General features: G+C 27.2%; 1 protein-coding gene across 1 annotated transcript in view; it reads left to right on the top strand.

Annotated features, from left to right (window-relative positions):
* The window catches only part of LOC129989390 (uncharacterized), a 135,255-nt gene that overhangs the window by 94,045 nt on the left and 19,272 nt on the right, over positions 1 to 21,938 (top strand). Inside the window, exon 4 of the mRNA XM_056097907.1 lies at positions 13,197 to 13,282. Within this exon, the coding sequence (XP_055953882.1) occupies positions 13,197 to 13,282 (86 nt within the window). The remainder of the gene's footprint in view (positions 1 to 13,196; positions 13,283 to 21,938) is intronic.

The following is a 21,938-nucleotide window of genomic DNA, read 5'->3' as shown; positions in this document are numbered from 1 at the left end:
TTACATTTATTTATTTAGTGACATTACTAAATACGAAATGCAAAAAAAAATAGAAACTGTTTCAATTATTTTGTAAAAATAGATTTGCAAAACAAGAATTGATATTTAAAAGATATTGAATTTCCCCCGATTTAAATTTGATAAAAGACGTTCGAAAATGTTGTCTTTGTAGTTTCAAAGAGGAACGGAAAGAAATTCAAACTAGTGACTATCGAACTTGGAAATTAATACAAGCCAAGTGGTTATTTACCCACTTATAATGGTTGAACTAGGAGTTTCATCAAATGCCCATTAATTACATAAAATGTCTATTATATATTTACAATGTATTCAAATAATTTTCACATTTTATACCTTACTTAAAACTTGAAAAGAATTAATTATAAAATGCTGGCGTTTCATGCATTGCTGGTAACTTATAGAAATAATTTCCAGATTCCCCGAAATTTCAAAGGCAAAATTTTTCCAATCAATATATATATATAATTATTTATATTTGATTTATATTAAATAAAATATAATTTTAATTATAATTAATAGTTTATATTTTTATTATACAATATAATAATGTATCACTTCTTAAAAAATAAATTACTAAATGGCTCCTATTTTCTAGAATTACAAAAAAAAAAAAAAAAAAAATCAGTTGACTTGAAAGTAATTATTGTCGGCAACATTTCTTCATAATATAAGTGAAGACATCTGAAACTAAATACAAGAACACAAAACCTAATTTTTTTTATATAAAGATAACCTATGTTCTGAATAATTAGAATATTACTCTCATACTATTTACTATTATTATTTAACTTTCATTTTTAATAGCATTGAAAAAATGCCGTATAAATATTGAGATGCAGTTTTCTTTTAAATTTCCTTCCATACAAAAGAACTTCAGAAAACACGCATTTTAAGAAACTATTATTAGCAAAATGTAAGAAAACACACCTTTTAAAAAACTATTATCAGTGAAATGTAAGAAAGTGCATGTAAGAAAGTACACGCATTTTTGGAAGCTATTATTAGTAAACTATAATAACGATCTGTATGGGACGTATTCCTGGAAATGTACGCGTCAATGTCTCTAATGGGAGTTTATTTTCAATAATTTAAAACTAGACATGTAAATATAACTCATACGGTATAGAGTGTACTGCATCGTGTAATTCAATGTATTGTATCAACTATTGTCTTTCATTTCAATAGATAAGCTCATTATGCAAAGTATGGATAGTTGTTGGGTGAAATTTATCTTATTACATTCATTCATTATGCACAGATTTCCAAATTGTAGTTGGTAAGATTTAACATAAAAGAGATCGGTTTTAGATTATGGGTTTAGTACTTTGCAAGCATAATGGCTCAAGGTAATTCATAGATTTGGATTTTAATTCATTTATTTTCCGTGAAATTTTATATTTAGCCACACATTTTAGAAAAAAGAAAGAATATGTAAGGTGCAGAAAGGAAGTGATAAGCATTTATTTAATTTTTATACTGATAGGATGTATCATAGAGATGTATTTAAATCATTTCTATAATTAGAAAAAATGAGCATGTATCTTAAAGATACCACTCGTCACGCCTCTAGTAGGGAAATAAAAAAAATACGTATTTTTTCTCAAAAATTATTTACAGTGCTGGGAAAAAGTCAATTTTACAAAGCAGAGACGTAGGTTCGGTTCAAATCATGCATTTTGCGATGCGCACTTTTGAGTACACGTATCCTGTGATGCCATTTCATTTCATTTTTTTAAATTTTTTTTTATTTTTTTATTGTTGGACCACATTTAAGTTACTGCTTCCCATCACTTAAAGCTTTTATTCTGCAAGGCACAATCACTTTCATATAAATAGATGGCATATAAAAGTTTATACCTGGCTATCATAAGAGTAACATTTTTTTTTAAATCTATAAATATTTCTTTAATATTTAATATAATATTTTAAAATCTATAAATATTGACGTTATTCCAAATTAAATGAATAACGTCATTTGTACACTTTATCTTTTATGTAAAAATAATTTTAAATGATTACAAAAGAATTTAAATATTCTTTAATTTCAGTGATAAAGGAAAAAAAAATAATTGACTGAATTTCTTACTACTAGCTCAATTTTATTTGTAATAGAAATGTGCAATATATTTAAAGGCTCTATATAATGGATCCTGAAATATAAAGCTTGTGATTACAAAAAAATTAAAATATATATGAATAAAATTATATACATTTTAAATATCTCTGATTTTAGAATACGAATCACTTTATAATTCAAAATGATGAGTACATATATTTGTTGAAAAATTTAAGGCTGTACAATCAAAATGTCGTTTACTAAATGAAATATGAGAAATTAACTGGAAAAGGATTTCTTAGAATAAGTTTCCAGAAAATATGTTTATGCATTAAAACATTTGTTTTTAGGTGAGATATTTCTCAGAAAAGAGTTCACGAATGATGTAAAGAAATCGATCCATCTCCTTCACTGCTTATAAATGGCAGAAAAAGTTCAATCCTGGTAGGACTCCCGAAGAAAAAAAATCAGACAGAAATCGAAAGAAATTTTGATGGATATGATCAAGTTTTATCTCCTTTACACCTATTATTATAAGCTTTGAAATAAGATTCAAATATAAATTTATATCATTTTTGAACTGAAAATAATTACACTCGTATCACATTATATAAGATAAAAAAATAATTTATAATCTTTTACAAAGTTATAAATGCTGTTTTGAAAATGGAAATGGAAAAAAGGAATCCAGTTTCTCATTCCATGAAATACTTGATTTTGAAGATAATTCCAAAAGCTTTTAACTTGCATCTTAAGCAGTTTATTTTCTTCTTTTGTACGAGGAAAGCAAAATAAAAGAAATGTTCTTGCGCACGTGGCATCAATATTTTATTAAATCTCTATTTTTGAATCTCCATCAATCTGAAGAACCTGTTTTTGGAATCAAAAATTGCTGTCTTTCTCCATAATCATGATAACTAAAAAAAGACTAATAGCCGAAATAATGAAATTTTAGAATGTAATGATTTAATGGATTTCTGTTAGATTTTGGACTAAATTTTCAGTTGGAAATCAAATTAATTTGGTTGTGCTTGTAGAGTTCAATACATAAATTCATAATTTAACATGCAGCATTCTGGATAGATAACAAATAGCATATAATGTTAAAACAAAAATTGTAAATTTGCATCTAAGTTTGAAACAATTGTATCAAATCGTCATTTAGCTAATGCTAAAGTATGGGAAAATTGTTTATTTTGCGTTATAATTATTTACCTTCTCTTTTCATATATTACTACCAAAATTGATTGTTTTGATTTTAATTTTGACATACAGGATACATTCATTAAACATGTTTAGAGTTTTGATGCTCTTATTGGCCATCGTTGAAGTTTAAAAATATCTTCTTAGTTATTAATAATAATTTGCAATTCACTTTCAGTGGGCTTAAAATTGCAAACGTGTTCAGTTAAACGTCATCTGCAACATAAAAAATAAAAAATAAAAATAAAAAAAAAACTCTTTGAAATTTGTAACTTTTTTTTGTAGTTTTCATGTATAAGCTGATATGTAAATATATTACCTTTTATTTATCTTAATGCATGAGCAATTATTAGTAAATGGTTGCTTATAATTAAATAAATAAATGGGTGCAATTTATTGACAATATATTAATCAAAAATTCATTCCAACTGCAAAAGTTCAAGTTGAAACCAAAATCAATAAAACTATCTCATATTTAAGCTTCACGATTATTAGCAAGGCACTCAAAATTAGTGGAGGCCATTGGGGAAATGAGAAAACAACACTGTCCTAGTTTAACTCTGCAAACTTTTAATCCGATTATCGATGAAATTGAGAAATGAGTTATAATGAAGTAGGTCAAAGAATACCATCTGTTTAAAGCGTATCAACAAATTTCAGCATATGCTTGATACAGGGCTGAAAGAGAAAATAAGACTGGTAAAATTATATAACAAATTATTCTGAAATTTTATACAGGAAATATATCGTTTGATTGTCTGTGATAAATTTATAAGCATGTGATTGTATGTATAATTCATAAATATGTGCCGGATTGTTATTAGCTAGGATAGAACCTGGGACTTGTGGTTCGCAGCCGAGTAACATGGCCACAATACAAAAGAAAATTGCCTGTGTAGCGTAGCTGTTAACTGACCTATAAGCTTTTGACCACAAATATAATAAATATTTATGAAAGAAAATTTTTAAAATACTTTAAGAAAAGATTTTGGTCCCAAAAATGTCGATAATTTTCACCACCTTAGACTGTTGAGTGGTAAAACTATTGATAAGATCCCTCTATACTTTTTATTACTTCAGCCTCTTAAGCAACGATGCACACGTATAAAGATATTACAACACAAATATTTGAAAATTCTATACATAAAGCGGGATAGGATGCCACGGCTATCTATGCAGTATTGAAAGAAGCTTAGTAAATAATAAAATATTAATTAAATATTCGCTTAAAAATATCATTCAAATCAATCTGGGTTACATTATGTGTTTTTTTTCTTTTTTACCAAAGGCGATTATCTGTCATGAATATCAGAAGTTCAAATATGTAAAATAAATATTTACTAAAATTTACTGAAAACATATATTCCTCTCTCACCCGCACAAAAATAGTGACTAATCATCTAAGTGTTTGCCATGGCGGGAAGGAAAATAATTTTCACATCACAAAATTATTAAAAACGAAATAATAGCAAGGTATTTCCTATATAAAGATAAAATTAAAAAAACAGAATGAGAAAACTTACATCAGTGCAGTGAACGCAGTAATAAATGCTATATAAACACTATAAAAGATAAAATGACATCTATTAACAAATGATAAATATAATGAAATAAAATATCTTCGGAAAAATCGGATGACCCTAACAAATAGCAATCAAATAGTTCCCTATCAAATAGTTTCAAAAAAAATACTTAAATTGTTTTCGTTCTTTTCTGCAATTGTTGAATTTAAACAAAAAAGAAAAAAATAGCGAACGCATAAATCTTGCCACTGACGCAACTTAAATGAGTCTATTCATTATAAGGAACTCGCAGAGAATGAATTATGTAAGATTTAATTTATGTTCCAGAGATAAAAAAAAATCATGCAGAAATAAATGAAATTATCAGAAATTAATATTTAATTCATCAACTCGTCCAATATTTTCATTATGCTGAAATTTTACCATTTTTACCAAATAATAGTTAAGTTTTTGGTAACTTTTCTTGAGGAGTGGAGAGAGATATCTCTCCATATATCTTTTAAAAGGTTATTTATGAAAATCAGTTTTATTCAATTTATTGTTTCTATTAATTGAGGTCTCCAATTAAAGAAATTTTTAGCACACTTTGTGTGTATATATATAGTGTTGAATCAGGAATCTCAGTATACACTATCATTTAGCTGCGTTAATTCTTAGCTAAATACAAGATCCGGCACACAAAAATATAATAAATAAACGGATAAATTATTTTTAATGTAACTTTATTAAAAATAAATAAATCAACAAAAAATAACAGATAATATAAGAGTAAACATTTACTAATGAAGAAATATAATTGGTTTCAATGAGGTCGCCTTTTGTAGCGATGCAGAAGCGCAAATGTTTATTGAAATTTTCAGCAATGGGCTGCAAGTCTTCTACCTTGAATCTATCTCATTGCCGTCGAAACGATTGCTTTAGAGAGTCAAAACTTCTTTATGGTTTATTTCAGGCCCTGGACATCAAAATGAACTATATACTGGAATCCATGGAATTGAGATCTGACGAATGGGGGGGGGGATATTCTCCAGATAATATCACATCGAAAAATGCGTTTTGCATCACTCTTGTGCCTTTGTCGGCTTTGTGAGCTGATATGAAATTTAACTGATCTTGTTGAAAGTCCAGTTTATCGAAGTGCCTTTTGGCCTAAGGAAGCCCAACAGCTTCTAGAATGTCCCACTGGTACATGATTTGATTTATTTTAATACCCTCATCCACAAGAACCTGAGGTGTTTTGCCACGCAAATTCCGCCCTAAATTATGACCGACTTGGATATTGGAGAAGTTCAACAATATCCGAAGCGGTTGAAGCTTTTACAGACCAGATCCTATCGTTCAGGAAGCCATGAGCTTATTGGACGTTAAAGAACTTATCATCAGTGAAAAGGAATCTCTCCCAGCACCGACTTGGGGCTAGTCTCAAAAGTTGTTGGCAATTTTGAAGTTACACAAGTTTGTTTTCTTCAGGGTGAAGGTGAATTTTTTGGAACTTGCTAAGGCTTTAGTACAAGCTCTGTTTATGCCATTTATCGCACTGGTCGGTCTCTTATTGTCATTTCACTAGTTATCCTCGAATTTCGTTGAACTCGCTTTTTGATGGTCTTACGATTATTGGAAGTGTTCACTGTAAGCTTTTGTATACTTTCTGGAATTCGACCATCGTTGGCAAGCTCTTAGAAACGGGATTGCATCAGACAATGTTTTCCGAGGCACATTGAAGAAATGAAAGATTTCACACTGTCATTTTCTTTGAGTAAATAACTCTTAAATAGCAGATATTTTGCTTGACATAGCACAATTCATCGCTTGACAATACAAAAAACAATACGTAAACAGAGAGATATATTATAAAATGTTTTATAAAGAAAGAGATTTCAAAAAGAAATAAACATACATAAAAAATAATTAACTTCTATTTTATGATGCAATAACTTTGTTCGAGGGTTTTTTTTTTTTTTTTTTTTTTTTTTTTTTTTTTGCTGAACCCTGAACCCTGTAATAGAAAGAGTGATCCAAGGTACAGCTATCTTTTCTTTCTATGCATAATTTAAGATTTTAAAAATTAATCATCTTTTTAACTACTTAAATCTGAAATATAAATTTTATAATTTCTGAGGAGCGCGAATTTTCCAAAGCTCTTCACACCTGAGAAAGGCCATGGGAACATCTACTTTAACTGCCTTCAATTGTTTTGAAAACAGTCCCTTAGACTTAATTTCAATATTTCTATTGTAGAAGAGAATGTTCTTTCGGGCTGTAAATAATTGCAGCTTTTTTGGGTTTTTTTTTCTATTTTTGCATTGAAGTATTCATCCAGGAAGCTTAGTTGAAACCATCTTCGATGGTCACTTTCTGGCAGTAACATATGAAGAATAAATTTTCTTACAAGCTCCAAATTTAGAATAAACAAATATATGACTATTCCTCATGGCAGCAATTTTTCTATATAGTTTGATTGTTAAGCTTCTATTATAAAGGTGAATTTGAACCATCATGAAGAAACTTTATTGGATTTCGAAACCATTGATCATTAACAAAGCATTTGACGTTACATTTTACTGCTCTCTAATTGCTTACACACGCCCTTTGTCTGAAATTTCATTACGCTCCAATAAGTTATTTGCTCTGATGATTTATTTTACTTTATTATGAAAGAAAGTTTTCCGCTCTTAGGTGAAAAACAAAAATTCATGGAACTTCAATGATTGTACATCGATTAAACGCAAGTCTCTTATCACTTAATTGTTTCTATTACGTTAAAATTTCGAAATTCCACTGTTTTCAAAAATGTAGAAAATAATGACCAATTTAAAGTTCCACAAAAAAATTACAGTGCTTAATTCTCTAATGCCTTCAAAGTATTTCGTACAAGAATTGAATCGCGAAACTACTAATGTTAAAAACTGCAGCTCTTAAAGAGTGATTAAAAATAATAATATTGCATTTTTCACCAATTTTAAAATTGTTTACATTCGGTATAATAATTTTTGAATCTATAATTAGTTTGTTATTTTACATTTTATGAAATTTAATAATGTAAAATTTGAACACTAATATGTTATTTTGAAAGTGAAATTCGTTTTTCAATATACATTTATTTTCTAAATTTGTATTTCTTTGATTATTAGTAGTTTTTTATAACAAACTTTTATATATTGAAACTCTAATTAACATAAAATCAGAAAATTGTCCACACAAAAGTATGTAGTAATTTATTCTTGAACGTACTGCTCATTTAAAACATTTCTTTAAAATCTTTATAAGCCAAATTAATAAAATATGTCCTAAATTATTACAATTTTGAAAATTTTGGTAAGCATTATATGATTTAAAAAACTAATTTAATGTAAAATATTAAATAAAAAGTGTCACTAGGGCAAAGAAAAATATTTTTACTTCATTTTTCCGAAATACAAAAAGAAAACAAAAGCTAAAAATCGGAAAAAAAAAATCAATTCTCAACATTCTCAGATCATCTACAGTTCTCTTCTTAGTTATCTACCATATATTGAAAATGAAAGAAGAGTGCTGTTAATTTCAAAATTCTTAGTCACTATATCCGGATTGAGTTAATTCTGATTTGAACATTAAAAATAAATTTACTCATATACATATTCGCAATGATATCCCATCTTACTAATGTTTTTAAAAAGAAAGTTTAAAACTACCTTTACATCCTTTTAAAAAGCTCCTTTTTAAAAATACAATCTCATTATTGAAACATTTTGCTCACCATTACCATACTTTGACCAATTTAATTGGTTTGCACTGCACAGTTTAAAAAATTATCTGAATTAAAAAAACAAAAAAAATGCAAAATAAAATAAAGAAAAATAAAAGAAATTACTAGTATCAAAGAGTTCTATCAACAAAAAAGTTTATTTTGTTTAATTGAAACAAATATCTTTGATTTTAATATTTAATTACAACCTATATATTTTGTTTTTGAAATCAATTCCTTTTATGAAAATATATTTTTGTCTATCTGTTATTGTACTATATTGCTTTGTCTAAATTATTTAAAACTATTTTGATATATCATTGCATATAGAAAATTTAATCCAAATCTTGAACATTAAACAATCAAGTTTATCTAGATTTTAGGTATATTTAATCAACTTTACATCTTTTAGAATAGTAAAGAGCACATGATTATCCTGCCTTACGATATTGGAAGGGAAGTAACTACAATAAAATCAAATTATTTGCATTTTAAAAGAATTATTTTTATGACTTGAGTTAAAAAATAAACACATTTTAAATTGTACTTATGAGCTGAGTGATTTTAATAAGCGTTTCAGGATTTACCAACAATAGTTTTAAATGTTCTATATTGTCAATATTAGCAACTAATTCTCTAATGTTAATACTAGTGTCGTTTCCGAAACTCAGATTTTTGACAGTATTGATCCATTGAAAATTTCCAATGTCTTCTTTTACTACATTTTTGTTCCGAAATTCACACTAGTAAATCTTCACTACATTTCTTTCAGTGGTAATGACACGGACTTCAGACAATAATATCTGAAGATCAGGAATTGAAAAAACAATTCCAAAATTTGCTATTTCTTCTCCTTTGATATGAGCAAAATATATCAATGGCTATTACATTGTATAAATCCTTGTTGACTCACATTTTATGCAAGTATATATTTTTAGACTGCTCGATAAAAAGTGGCTAAAAATTAATAGAAAATAAATTTCGATACTTATTCACCAAGGTTTGATTACCTTTCTCAAAATTATGTTCAATATATTTACTGCATTTCACCCAATTTTTTTCAGTCTCCAGACGCATGTTGGGAGCTATTTTTTTACAGGTTTTTACATCTTTAATCATTCTTTGTTTATCCTATTGCACATGTAATATGAAATTATTTTTTCTTGGTTTGTTTAATCATCTTTAAAAATTTTGGTCATATTTTAACTTAACACAACAGACCTCGTATATACATATACAAATATATAATATAATATACATTAAACTTGTAAAATATATTTATAAAACATAATGGTGAATTATCCAAACATCTGTCTACCTTTCCACATCTACTTTTTTTTAACAAAGAATATACCTCGAGATATTCATTTTATACAGCATTTTAGTCTCAAATAAAAATATGCCAGTAATATAATTTATCAACATTTTATGAGTTAACCAGTTATAAATAAGCATGCATATTCTAACTTTATTTAAAGGGAAATACGTTGTCAATTGCTGATTTAGGAAGAAAAGGCAATAAAAGTCCGTTAACCAGTATTGACCAGATGAGCTCTTAGCATTTTTCCTCAAGTGTGTAGTATAGGCAAAATCAATCAGAGAAGATCCTAGGGATTTATCTGCTTCAGATCTATTGGATGGAGATAAAAAATTGGCGACATTTTTGTGAGTATAGAATGAAGAGGAATTATCAATAAATAAGTTGGCTTCAAAGAATAGATTCCGTTCAAAATGGATTATAGGAACGCATCCATCAATTTTGAAATCGAATTTCAGCGTATATATGCTTTAGGGTTATAAGTAATATAATTCTTTCAGTTGGGATGGATTATATATTTAATAAGGGTTATTTATAACATACAATTGCATAATCATACTGAATCAAAACGTTTAGGATCTCCAATAGTGTTGGTAAGGAAAATATGATTATAAATTTTGCAACTGGTAATAATTTAGAATATATAAAGGTCATGATGGACGATAAGATGAGAGAAATAAAAGTGACTTAGTACGCATTTCAATAAAAAAAAAATTAAAAAAACCTTCATTTTAAAATGAAGGAATCCTTAGGCAATACATTTATTAAATTGTTGTTTTCTAAATCCAAATTAATGACTAGTAAAAAGCATTTCTAAAAACATTATTATCTGGAAATGCGGATAATAATTCAGGAATAGAAAATCTCGAAGGAGAAAATAAGATACGTGGAACTTCAAGTGTCTGCTCTAAAAGCTGAAATTAGCGCGGGATAGATCGTTAGAGAAACTATTAGCAAAACACGCCCAAAGATTAACAAAGAAAATTTTCAGATAATTACAGAGGAGATGAAGTGGGAGATCCCGATCCAACTTTTAAGAACTTACTTATAAGTAGTTGAATGTAGTATATAGTCTGCCGATGCTCCTATCGAAAATCAATATGTGGTACTGATTCAACTTAGAAAGGCATCAACCTATGAAGAAAATTCCATAGGCGAAATAAGTTTAATGATTTCATTTATTTGTACAAAAATAGTGAATAAAATCTGAAATACGAATCAGGGCACTAAAGGACGTACTTTTGAAAAACACTTTATCCCGAGATTTCGAAGAATAGATGTAATATCAGAAAAAAAGATTAAGTTGCTATAGAATTGGCTTCACACCGTTGATGGGTTCTGTTACCTACAAAAATTGTTTCAGATTGGCCAAGTGCTAGCTATTTTGCAAATGATCTTGTTTATCGTACCATCGTACTGTTCACGGTGTGGTCATTTAAATATACCGGGACGTCCTTTGGCATGAAATTTAAGTTCAATGGAATGACAATTTCTGATGTGAGAGATAATATTAAATATTTAATGTGGTGCATTATTTATTATGGACAGCTGAGAATATTTTTATTATTTCATGATATATTATACTAGAAAACTAATACATTGCTTTAGGCATGTATGAAATTGTGAGCATCAAATGGAAAAGAGGCTTATATACAGTTTTAAAATTAATAAATTGTCCGATGATATTTAAATTTTATGCTGCTTTACATCTTTTATCTGGTATTGCGACAATTAATGCAGATGTAATTATCCATTAATAAATTTGTATGATAATAACTTATAATGTATATTACTTAATGTGAGCTGCAATTAAGCCATTTTAATTCAATATTAGCTAACTTTTAGGATTTCTATCAATGATTCTTCCTTCATTGGCTTCCCAACACTGAATCATATGATCAGATGAAATGCAAGATAACCTTATCATAGAGGAATTTTGGCTGAAAGCAAATATCTCTATGGAAATTTTTAAATCAAAGGCATAACTGTTTTCACTTTCGAACTCGATAAGTGCTTTCAATTTTTCTTGTCTCTTGTTAGCAGTTAAATAACATTTCATAAGACGAGAGATACAATAGTATTATTTCATTAAATTGTGAAATATAAATCTAAAAATCATAATTGAATAGTATTTTCAAAATATCTTTATTTAAACTATCTGCATTTTTTTTTATAAAAGAAGCTTTTCAGATAAAAGAGAAAAATATATAGATTCAACTCTCCAAGTCAAAATATATTGACTTGGAGAGATGTATTATATTGACAGCCTGCACTAATCTCCCCATTTCCTGTTAAAATATCTACTGCTTGAAATAATTGGTGTAAGTAAGTTGAAATATTGTTTCTCCAAGATCATTTCAGTTTTGTTAACGCTAAACGCTAACTTAAAAGCTATGTTATTCTTTCTTCAGTAGTTTTAAATATTTTTCTTAATCAATAACAAAATTACTTAGTATAGAATCGTAAACACAAAAATAAAATCATAACCTAATGCTTAAATTTTATGGGATAAAAAGAAAAGGAATATTAAAAACTGTAGCAAAATGCAGCTGAAAATATATTCATTTAAAATGAGAAAATTATTCATAAAATACACATGAATGGAATCAATGCATAATACATAATTCTCATTCGCATTTCGCAGATTAGTCCTTCAATAATAATAGTAACAAATATTTTCGATTTTAAATCGTACCTCTGAAGTCTTAATGAACCAAAAAAGCATAACATTATTGGGATTGCTCACTATGCAATCGCAATTCTACGGAATCTAGAACACACAGTAAAATAATTTGAAATCTGCTGAAGTTGTTCAATTCTATTATGCAGTTTCCTTTTGAAGTGAACGGAAGATTAAATCCTTTGAAACATTTGAAGAATTCACCATTATCTTTTAATGAGAGCAAAGGGTTAAAAGTAACTTAATTATTTAGGACTTCTATGCCAGTCATGGATGTTGGAACAGCTCTTCTAAGCTATTCTTGTATAAGATTTGTATGCTAAAGGAACGATACTACATAGATTTAATAACAATTAAACGATTATTTTGAAATTGGTAACATAACCATATATGCTGCACTTGTATGCAACATCCTTTCTCAGTCGTTGTTGGTTGATATGCCAAGTATAAAAATAATTTGGATACACATGTTATTACCAGAGATAAATAATTTCTCTTTCGTGCTTATGGTTTGGTTTTGGTATCCACTGTACCGTTTTTCTGACAAAAATCATTAACTTGCAAACATGATTATGCATTGCTACTGCAAAAACTGTTTTTATTTAGAAAAGCGTTTTTAAATTTAATATTGTATAGGAATTATTACATTTGTATCTTTTTTTTTCTTTCAGTACTTTTCGTCTTGGGTTTATTGGCTCTGTGCGTTTCCGGAATGTGCGTCATGTCTTCAGCACTATTACTCGTGGGATTATGTGCGGTAAGTCCTTCAATTGGAAATGTTGTAAAATATACAAGAACGCTTTTTATAATAGTCAGAGAGAGACTTATTTTGTTAATAATTTACATTTAGTGATTGTGGAACATTCCCTTAAGTTAGATATAGAATACTTTTTCGATATTAAAAAAAACTATACTTTCTATTACGGTATAAATTTACGTTTTAAATTTAAACACTGCACACTTTTTATATGTAATCTATTATACATATACTTCTTATATGTACAATAAATTATAAGCATATGTCATTAAGTACTTAAATCCCTGAATGTTTTCACTTCTGCCTAAAAATATTTCTGAAATAAAAGAGAAAGGCAAAGATTAAATATAATCATTGAAAGAATTTTTTCCTATAAAACTTTATATTTTATTAGTTTTTTCTACAATTTTAATAATATTAGTTTCATCGAATTTCCTTCTACGATCGTTATACCACTTGATGTGATTTTCGATCAAAATTTCAGGACAGTTTTTTTTTCAAAATTTCCAAAGATTTCGCTTTCACTGTATCTATAGTCTTACTATTGCTTCCTTTTAAATGCAATAAAAAGAAGTCCAACAGATCAGCTGAAATGAAATAATTTCGAGTGAAATTATTTCATTTCATTCAGCTGATTTTTTTATTTGACCAAAATGTTACAGACGTTGCATTATAAGAGTCATAGCTTCATTTGCCAGAAATAAAGTAATTTTATCTGTTTCTTCCCATTTAATTTATACCTCTCTGTCATAATGTTGATTGACTGTTAGAGATTTCAGGTAGCAAATAAATATAATAAATTTATCTGATGCTGTAAAAGAGACTATGAACTTGATCACACAAGAAATGTCGCCTTCAATCATTTCTGTAAGCTCTTTAAATTTCATGAATTACTATAAAACTTATGCATAAACCATAGATTCATCTCCAAACAGTTGTTGCAACAAGGAATGATTTTTCATACATTTCATGTGAGACCGATCACATAGAAAACCCAATACTCTTTCTCAAAGCTAATCATTTTTTTCCCGACGTGGCGGATATGAAAAAATATCTACTAACATAAGAAACGAATTGAGCAATATGTGGTGTTGATGCTTTAGCTTGAGATTGAACATGGGGATATGTGACACATACATAATTTATTTATTTATTTTTATTTTTTGACTTCCTTATCGTTAAGAAAATGCTGACTTGCTGCTTGTATACTGTCTCATATTGCTACCTTTATTAGCGTTTTCGTAAATGGTTTCACATGAAATATAATTGATATCTAATTTCATATAGAGATAATTAAAAGTTTTTGTATAGGTGGTAACCAATGTGAATTTTGAAGCAAAACTATCATTTATTCCTAAAGTCTTTATGCGGATTAAAAATAATATGGCAGAAGTGAGCAGATAATTCATTCATTTCATACGGTATTGAACTTGAGTTTTTAATAATATTTCAGAATATCAGCATATTATTTTAATGCTAGTTTGATTCATTTATATTTTTGATTTGAAGACTGATAAAAATGATTGCCTGAAAATGAAAGTTGTAAAAACATGATGTTTATTTCATCTGCAAGTAAACAAAAAAATGATTCCGAGAAAATATGAGGAAACATCGTAGTGTATATAAATATATATATATACCATAAAAGTTATTTCGATATATGAGTCCCTAGCTATCATACCGTTTATAAAAACTGAATGAAATTTTGTTTGAAGTATTAAAGTATGTTCTAAGAAAAATATTGCTAATAATAATATTGCTACATGATAAAAATATTGCTACATGACAAAATGCCGAATATAAATACTTACATACTTATTTTATTGTAATGTGATATTCACTGTGAAAAACCATAAATAGCATTGGAAAGGTACCTGTGGCATAAAACGCGCCAGCTCTAGACTAAGAAAAAGGCTAAAACTAGTAATGAAGACCAAAAAAGAAAGTTCATAGTGTTTCATAAATTTCGGTTGAAACATCTTCGAAAAGGGCTGAAGATAAAAATGCTTGATGTGCCGAATTACGCAGTGTTTGCATTCTCTGTTACGGAAGTGCAGTCACATGAAAAAAATTACTTTAACAGTACATGGAATTTTTCGAAATAACTTCACCATACCAATTCAAGAATCCTTTTGAAAAATCTAGCCATTGTCGTCTGCTCTCCATTTGCAACATTTGATCACGTTGGAACCTATATGGTGATATGAGGAGAAAAGAATGCTGATATTTCGGTCGGGAACTACAGAATGCATCGAACATTGGCACCTATAATACGAACTTCTTGTAGTCTCATGAATTTCAGCACCCACCTAGACATGAAAGGAAGATCATCCAGGTCTAGACTGCACTTGCAATTAGTTTCTTGAAATTTTCTCTTCAAGTCTTGCACAGCTTTTATACTTCAATGATCGTTGGAGTAACGGTTGGTTTTCTGTATTAGACAAAATTGTTTTTGCAATATTTTATACGTTCCGATAATTAATCTTTATTCTCCACTTTGTTTCCCATGGTATGATGTTCAGAATAGAAGAAAGCGAGACTTATTTTTATTTTGCCTTTTCATTCAATTAGTGCGTTTATGCAAAATAAAACAATATTTTACAACAAACCAAGAAATTTGCGTACCTTAGTCTCTTCTTTTCATTTCGAAGGACATTAAATAGACTGGGAAAAGAGGTGAAAATAATAAGATACAATTTGAAATTTATTGTTATTAGAAAAGAAAGTAGTACTCTGATGAGCACTTCAATTGCTTTCTGCTACTTTTCTTCTTAGTATGCTCAGTGTCGACAATTTTCGTGCAGCAAATACTATTCTAATGATATTTATAGGTTTTTTTTAACTGTGAAGATGTTGCCTTTTAAAATTTCCAGAATTTTCAACTGTAGCAGTATTGTCAAAGCTCATTAAATTTAATATAAACTTGCAAAAATGCCTCAAAGCACATTAACTCACAATTTTATTTGGTTTCTATGAATGGTATGATAGTTAAGGTCTAACACATTGATAATTACCATAGATATCTATTTAACGATACCCTTTATATCTTCATAAAGGGCCTTTATCTAAAAATGTACTTTCTATCTATTATATTATATTATGAATTGTTTATAAATAACTTATAATATTTAAATAATTGTCTGAAAAATCAATTTTATCTCATAAAAGACGATCTCTTAAAGGATGTATAATATTTAAATTATTAATTCATTACATTGTAAAAAAAATACACATATTTAATTCTTTATATATGTAAAAGTACAAAGTGCAAACAAAAGAAGATTTTTTTTAAAAAATCTGTAATGCAATTACTATATATTTTGTTTTATATATCATTTCAAAAAAAATTCTCTTATGAATGTGTTTGATAAAATATTCTATCTTCTGCTTTTTTTTTGTTCAAAGCCTAAAAGTTAATAAAGCGGAAATAGAACAATTTCTCAGACGGGAACATGTTATGCTCTGTTAATTTTGATACGAAGATAAAAATGTTCTAACTCGCTTCTATACGGGATTTTTAGTTTACTTTTATAGAGAATTGCTTATTTTCTTCGTTTACTATATAAGAGAAAAATGATGCCTACTTTGGTTGATCATCAAATTGTTATATTCTATCTCCATCATGCCAGACTAACCATCACTTAAATAAGCATTAAACTATATATATATATATATATATATATATATATATATATATATATATATATATATATATATATATCACGCACCATTTAACTGTAACACATATTATCGATTTGCTACTCTTGTTAGATACTTGTTAAAGAAAAAGACGAGTAAATTCTTGAAATGTCAAAAGTACAAAAAGTACAAAAGTATGAGAATACACTTTTTAGAAGTCTTAATATAGATTCTAGATTTCCATAGATTTTATGAAACTTGCTGTATTTAACTATTGCTACTACATTGTAGGGAAAACTTGTACATTATTTCTAAAATTTACTAAACTTTTGTAAAATATTTTAAATATACAAAAAAGTAATACGTTTAAATTGTTAGAGGATGTTAGATGCATTGTGAATAAATTGTACAAATGTGTCTTTTTCCTAATTTATTTATATATTGTGTAGGATAAGGGTTTTAAATGATTGGTTTGAGGTAAATTCATGTTCTTGTACTAAAAAATCAAAAGGAACGATTCAGTATTTGATCTATTTTACATCATTGGGGGGGGGGGGGGAGATGTGTATCATCATAGTTTCTTGCCAAAAATTTAAAGTTGCTAGATGAAAAAAACCGAAATTTTTGCCCTGTAGCTATGCCATCACAAAAAGATATTCTATTAATTATTGAGTACCTACTACAAAACATATTGAATGAAATATTTTCTCTTTAGAAATCAGCGGTAAAAATTCTACTGCTTCAAATGACTACAAATTTCTTTCATAGATTTACTATAAAAATGATTAATTTTTTTTATTTTAACAAAAGATTAAAAAAGTATTAGGTTATTTATATTAGAGTTATTTTTCATTTTTTTTGTCATTAAAGTAGGTAACTGCATTAAAATATCAATTTTGATGAAAATATTATTTTCTTACTTACTTACGATTTTAGCTGAATTCCTGAACAGTTTTCATTATACAAACGTTTTTATTTTGTTACCAATTTCATTTTTTTTTACAACTTACGTTGATGTTTATATTTGTATTTATCTGTTTTAATCCTATCTTATATTTTCAAACGCTGTTTTCTCGAATTCTAATTTTTAGTAAAATTTTCGTACCAAAAATATCTCATTAATTAAAATATGTTGCATACTGCTTGTTCCAGTTTGGTAAGAAAAATTATCAATATGTTCTGCAGTTTCTGAATTAGATAATAAGTAATCTACTCATTTAGATTCTTTACAGTGAGAAAAAAAATGTCAGGTTTATTTATTAGTGTTTACTTTTAGATTATTAATTAGTAAATAATTAGCGATTATTTTTTTAGTAAAATTATTATTCATTATTTAAATTCCAATATTTAAAGACTACATAAAAATACAGCTTAATTTTTAGTTTAGAAACTAATTGATATATTTCTTAAATTATATGCAAATGTTAAGTAAATCATTTGATAAATATCTAAAGCAAAATATATTTGCTTTATACCTATTTTTAGGCCAGAAAAATTGGTTTTATCAATTTTGAAAGCGCTTTTGTCTTTAAACTGGTATATTTTAGTTTCATGTAAGTTTTATTTCAATCTTTATCTTGCAAAAACTCAAATTTTAGATTGTTTTTCAAAAACTAATTGACAATAATTTATTCTTGAGGTCATTTTTTTTTTCTAATTTAGGTATTTTTAATACTATTGGTACGACTTCAAAATTTATTTCAATGAATGATTGTCTGAGAATTATGCTCTCAAAACATTGAAGAAATATGTTTTTAATAGGAACAAAGCACAAATCTGCAAATTCTCTAACTTTTTACTCAGTGGGGAGAGAAGAAACTCAACTAAAAAGTCTTACAATTTTTTTTAAAAAAATCACATTTTAATCTTGACATATTATTTTAGTTAAATATAAAAATTTATTAATGAATTTCACATCTTTCGTTTTTCCATATTCCTCACTTACATACTATAATTTCATAAATAATAACTTATAAACTTATTATACTTATATTACTTATAAAAACTATATATACATGATTTTTTAACCTGATTGGAAGCTTTTATACTTTGCAAAAGAAAGGATTAAATACCGCAACGGTTGTGTTTATTAGCAGCTATTTGTGGAAGGTTATTATAAAGGTTTTCCATGTGTCAACAATATAGTGTATTTTTTAAGAATGAAATAATCTTCAATTATAGCACTTAACAACCAATCTTATAAGCTATTTTGTAACTTGAATATTCAATTTTTTTTAATATAAGTTTATTTATATTTTTTTGTATTGCATATAATAAATATAAATTTAATTATAATTTTTTTTTCAATGGTCAACAATATAGTGTATTTTTCAAGAATGAAATAATCACAACCAATATTACAATCTATTTGGTGATTTCAATATTCAATTTCTTTTTATTTATATAAAAAGACGTATCTTAGCTTTATTTCTATTTTACGAACTCGAAATATTTACATATATAAAGAGCAACTTTTTTTGGTTGAACGACGCAAAAAGTAACTTTATTCGAACTGAAACAGTAAATGTTTCAGAAGATTTAAAAAAAAAAACATAGGCTTATCAAATAAATCATAGTTTTTCACTTTACTGTGTTCTGTTTCATATTTGCAGAATTTGTTAAACTGAGCTAAAAACTTTCAGTCGTATAAAAGAAGAAATCGCATCATCATAGTTTTTTAATTTTTTTGGAATAAATTTAGCTAACCATCTCTTTAAAACAGTAAAAAATTATTGTTCCTAAAAAAATAAGTTTACTATACTTTATAATATGCACCAGGAATGAAAAACTTTATACAAAAATCTATGCACTCTGAAACAACGAGGCTAACATTTTACTGCACGATTTTTCAAACAATAATTTGGCTTTTAGTTGAAGAAAATTAGAGTTTTCCTCTATAAACTTTCTTGCCATTTTATTGCAATTTTTTATAGTATTCATAAAACTTTACAATGCTTGCGGAATTTTTACAGCTGTAAATATGAGTTTTAACCAGTAAATTGCAATAAAAGTCAAAAAATTTTTGTATTTTAAATTCTTAGCATAACACACAATCTGCGTATCCCTGAAAGTCATTAAAAAATGAGTGTAAGAAAAGATGGCAATATAATTTAACCTCTTAATTTTTAACTTAATTAACATTAATGAACTAAAATCATTTATTATTTATATATCCTTCTTGGTACAATGCTCTCTTCTTCAATTCAAAAATAAAGTAAATATCTTCGTCAATCAATTACTAAATTTTGCAACTAATTTCTAAAAATAATATGGTATTTAAATCGAATCTATAGACAATTCTTAATTGAATTTAATATATATTATAGTTCATGTTAATCATGTTAGTTATATATTATAGTTCATGTTAATCATGTTAGTTATATATTATAGTTCATGTTAATCATGTTAGTTATATATTATAGTTCATGTTAATCATGTTAGTTATATATTAAAGTTCATGTCAAATAATTAATACCTTTAAATTGGATAGCAATCCTTATTTTTGGAAGAGATGCAACTTAATTGCAACGAAGCATCGAATTCTCAAAGATCGAATTCTAACCGAGCAAGCAATTTTAAATCACTTTCATTTATAGCTGACGCGAAATAAATGCCTGTTATTGAAACATCTGCGTTATATCTATTGGACATCCTTACAATAAACGGAATTGGTACATTTGAGGGAGATACATACTTCAGTCGATATATCATCGATAAGTCACGTCGCCTACTCAGATTTACTTGGATCAGTCTTTCAATAAAATTAAGAAAATGCTGCTTATATTTTTTGCCCGTAAGAAGTAAATATCTTCATTGTTATATTAAGAACTAAGTAGATTCTCATATTGTTATGTTATGTGATGCACTTAAATTGAGAAATCACATGAATACCTGTTCTAAGATTAAGTTAATCGTGATTTTCCTCATTTCCTCACTTATATTATAAATACGAATATCGGAATATCATGTAATAAATAAGTCGAGAAAATATTTTCTGTCTCTTTTACGCTCTTCAGCTGCTGTGCCGCTGTGCGAATGGACGTGTTTCCATCCATCTTGTAATAAACCATCTTGTCATAAATTATGCTACCTGGATGGAATACAAGCAAAGTTTAAAATTAAAAGTGTTTCTCTCTCTTCAGCCAATAATTTCTTCAAAATATCATGTGTTTACACACACGCACACACACACACACACACACACACACACACACACACACACACACACACACACACACACACACACACACACACACACACACACACACACACACACACACACACATATATATATATAAATTCGGAATTTCTCAACCAATCCTTCGAATAACGTTTCTGTAAATTTTCAAGTCAATCCTCATTATAATTAGAGATGAAGAGTGCTCTGATTAGCCAAGTTGAATTACGATCATTTTGTACATATAACAAAAGTTTACAAAAAGGAATGAATTATAAAATAATATTATAATTATTAATTATTAAATTTAAAATATTAATATAAATATAAATATTATAATATAATAATATAAAATAAATTAAAGTATTAATAGATTTCAAATGGATTTAACCACTCAGAAAAGAATTATATGTAAATTCTTTTTGTGCAAAATAATTTGCTAATTTATAGAAAGTAATTATATTTAAACAACTCACTTCTAATAAAATATTACTTCTTATCAATTCGTAATAAACCAATAAGCAAGAAAAAAAATAATAAACAAAAATAAAAGTTTTACTGTCGAAATAAAAATGATCCACCAGAGTTGAAAAAGTAAAAATAAATAACAAATAAAAACTATATCTATTTTGTGAATATCTATTTTGTGAATTCCGTTTGCGAGTCTTACAGCTGTTAAGTCAAATATGCCACAGAAAAAATTAATTTTTCAGTGTAGCGTGAATATATTTTGGACCATCCTTTCATGATGACATTCTTTTACTGCTTCTTATTAGAAATTTTATGTTTTTTTGATTTTGTCCTTCAGCAGACTCCAAAAATTTTCAATTCCGTTTAAAT

Source organism: Argiope bruennichi, chromosome 2 (assembly GCF_947563725.1).
Source record: "Argiope bruennichi chromosome 2, qqArgBrue1.1, whole genome shotgun sequence".
In the NCBI taxonomy this organism is placed as follows: domain Eukaryota; kingdom Metazoa; phylum Arthropoda; class Arachnida; order Araneae; family Araneidae; genus Argiope; species Argiope bruennichi.
This window is presented reverse-complemented; position numbering and strand designations above follow the sequence as displayed.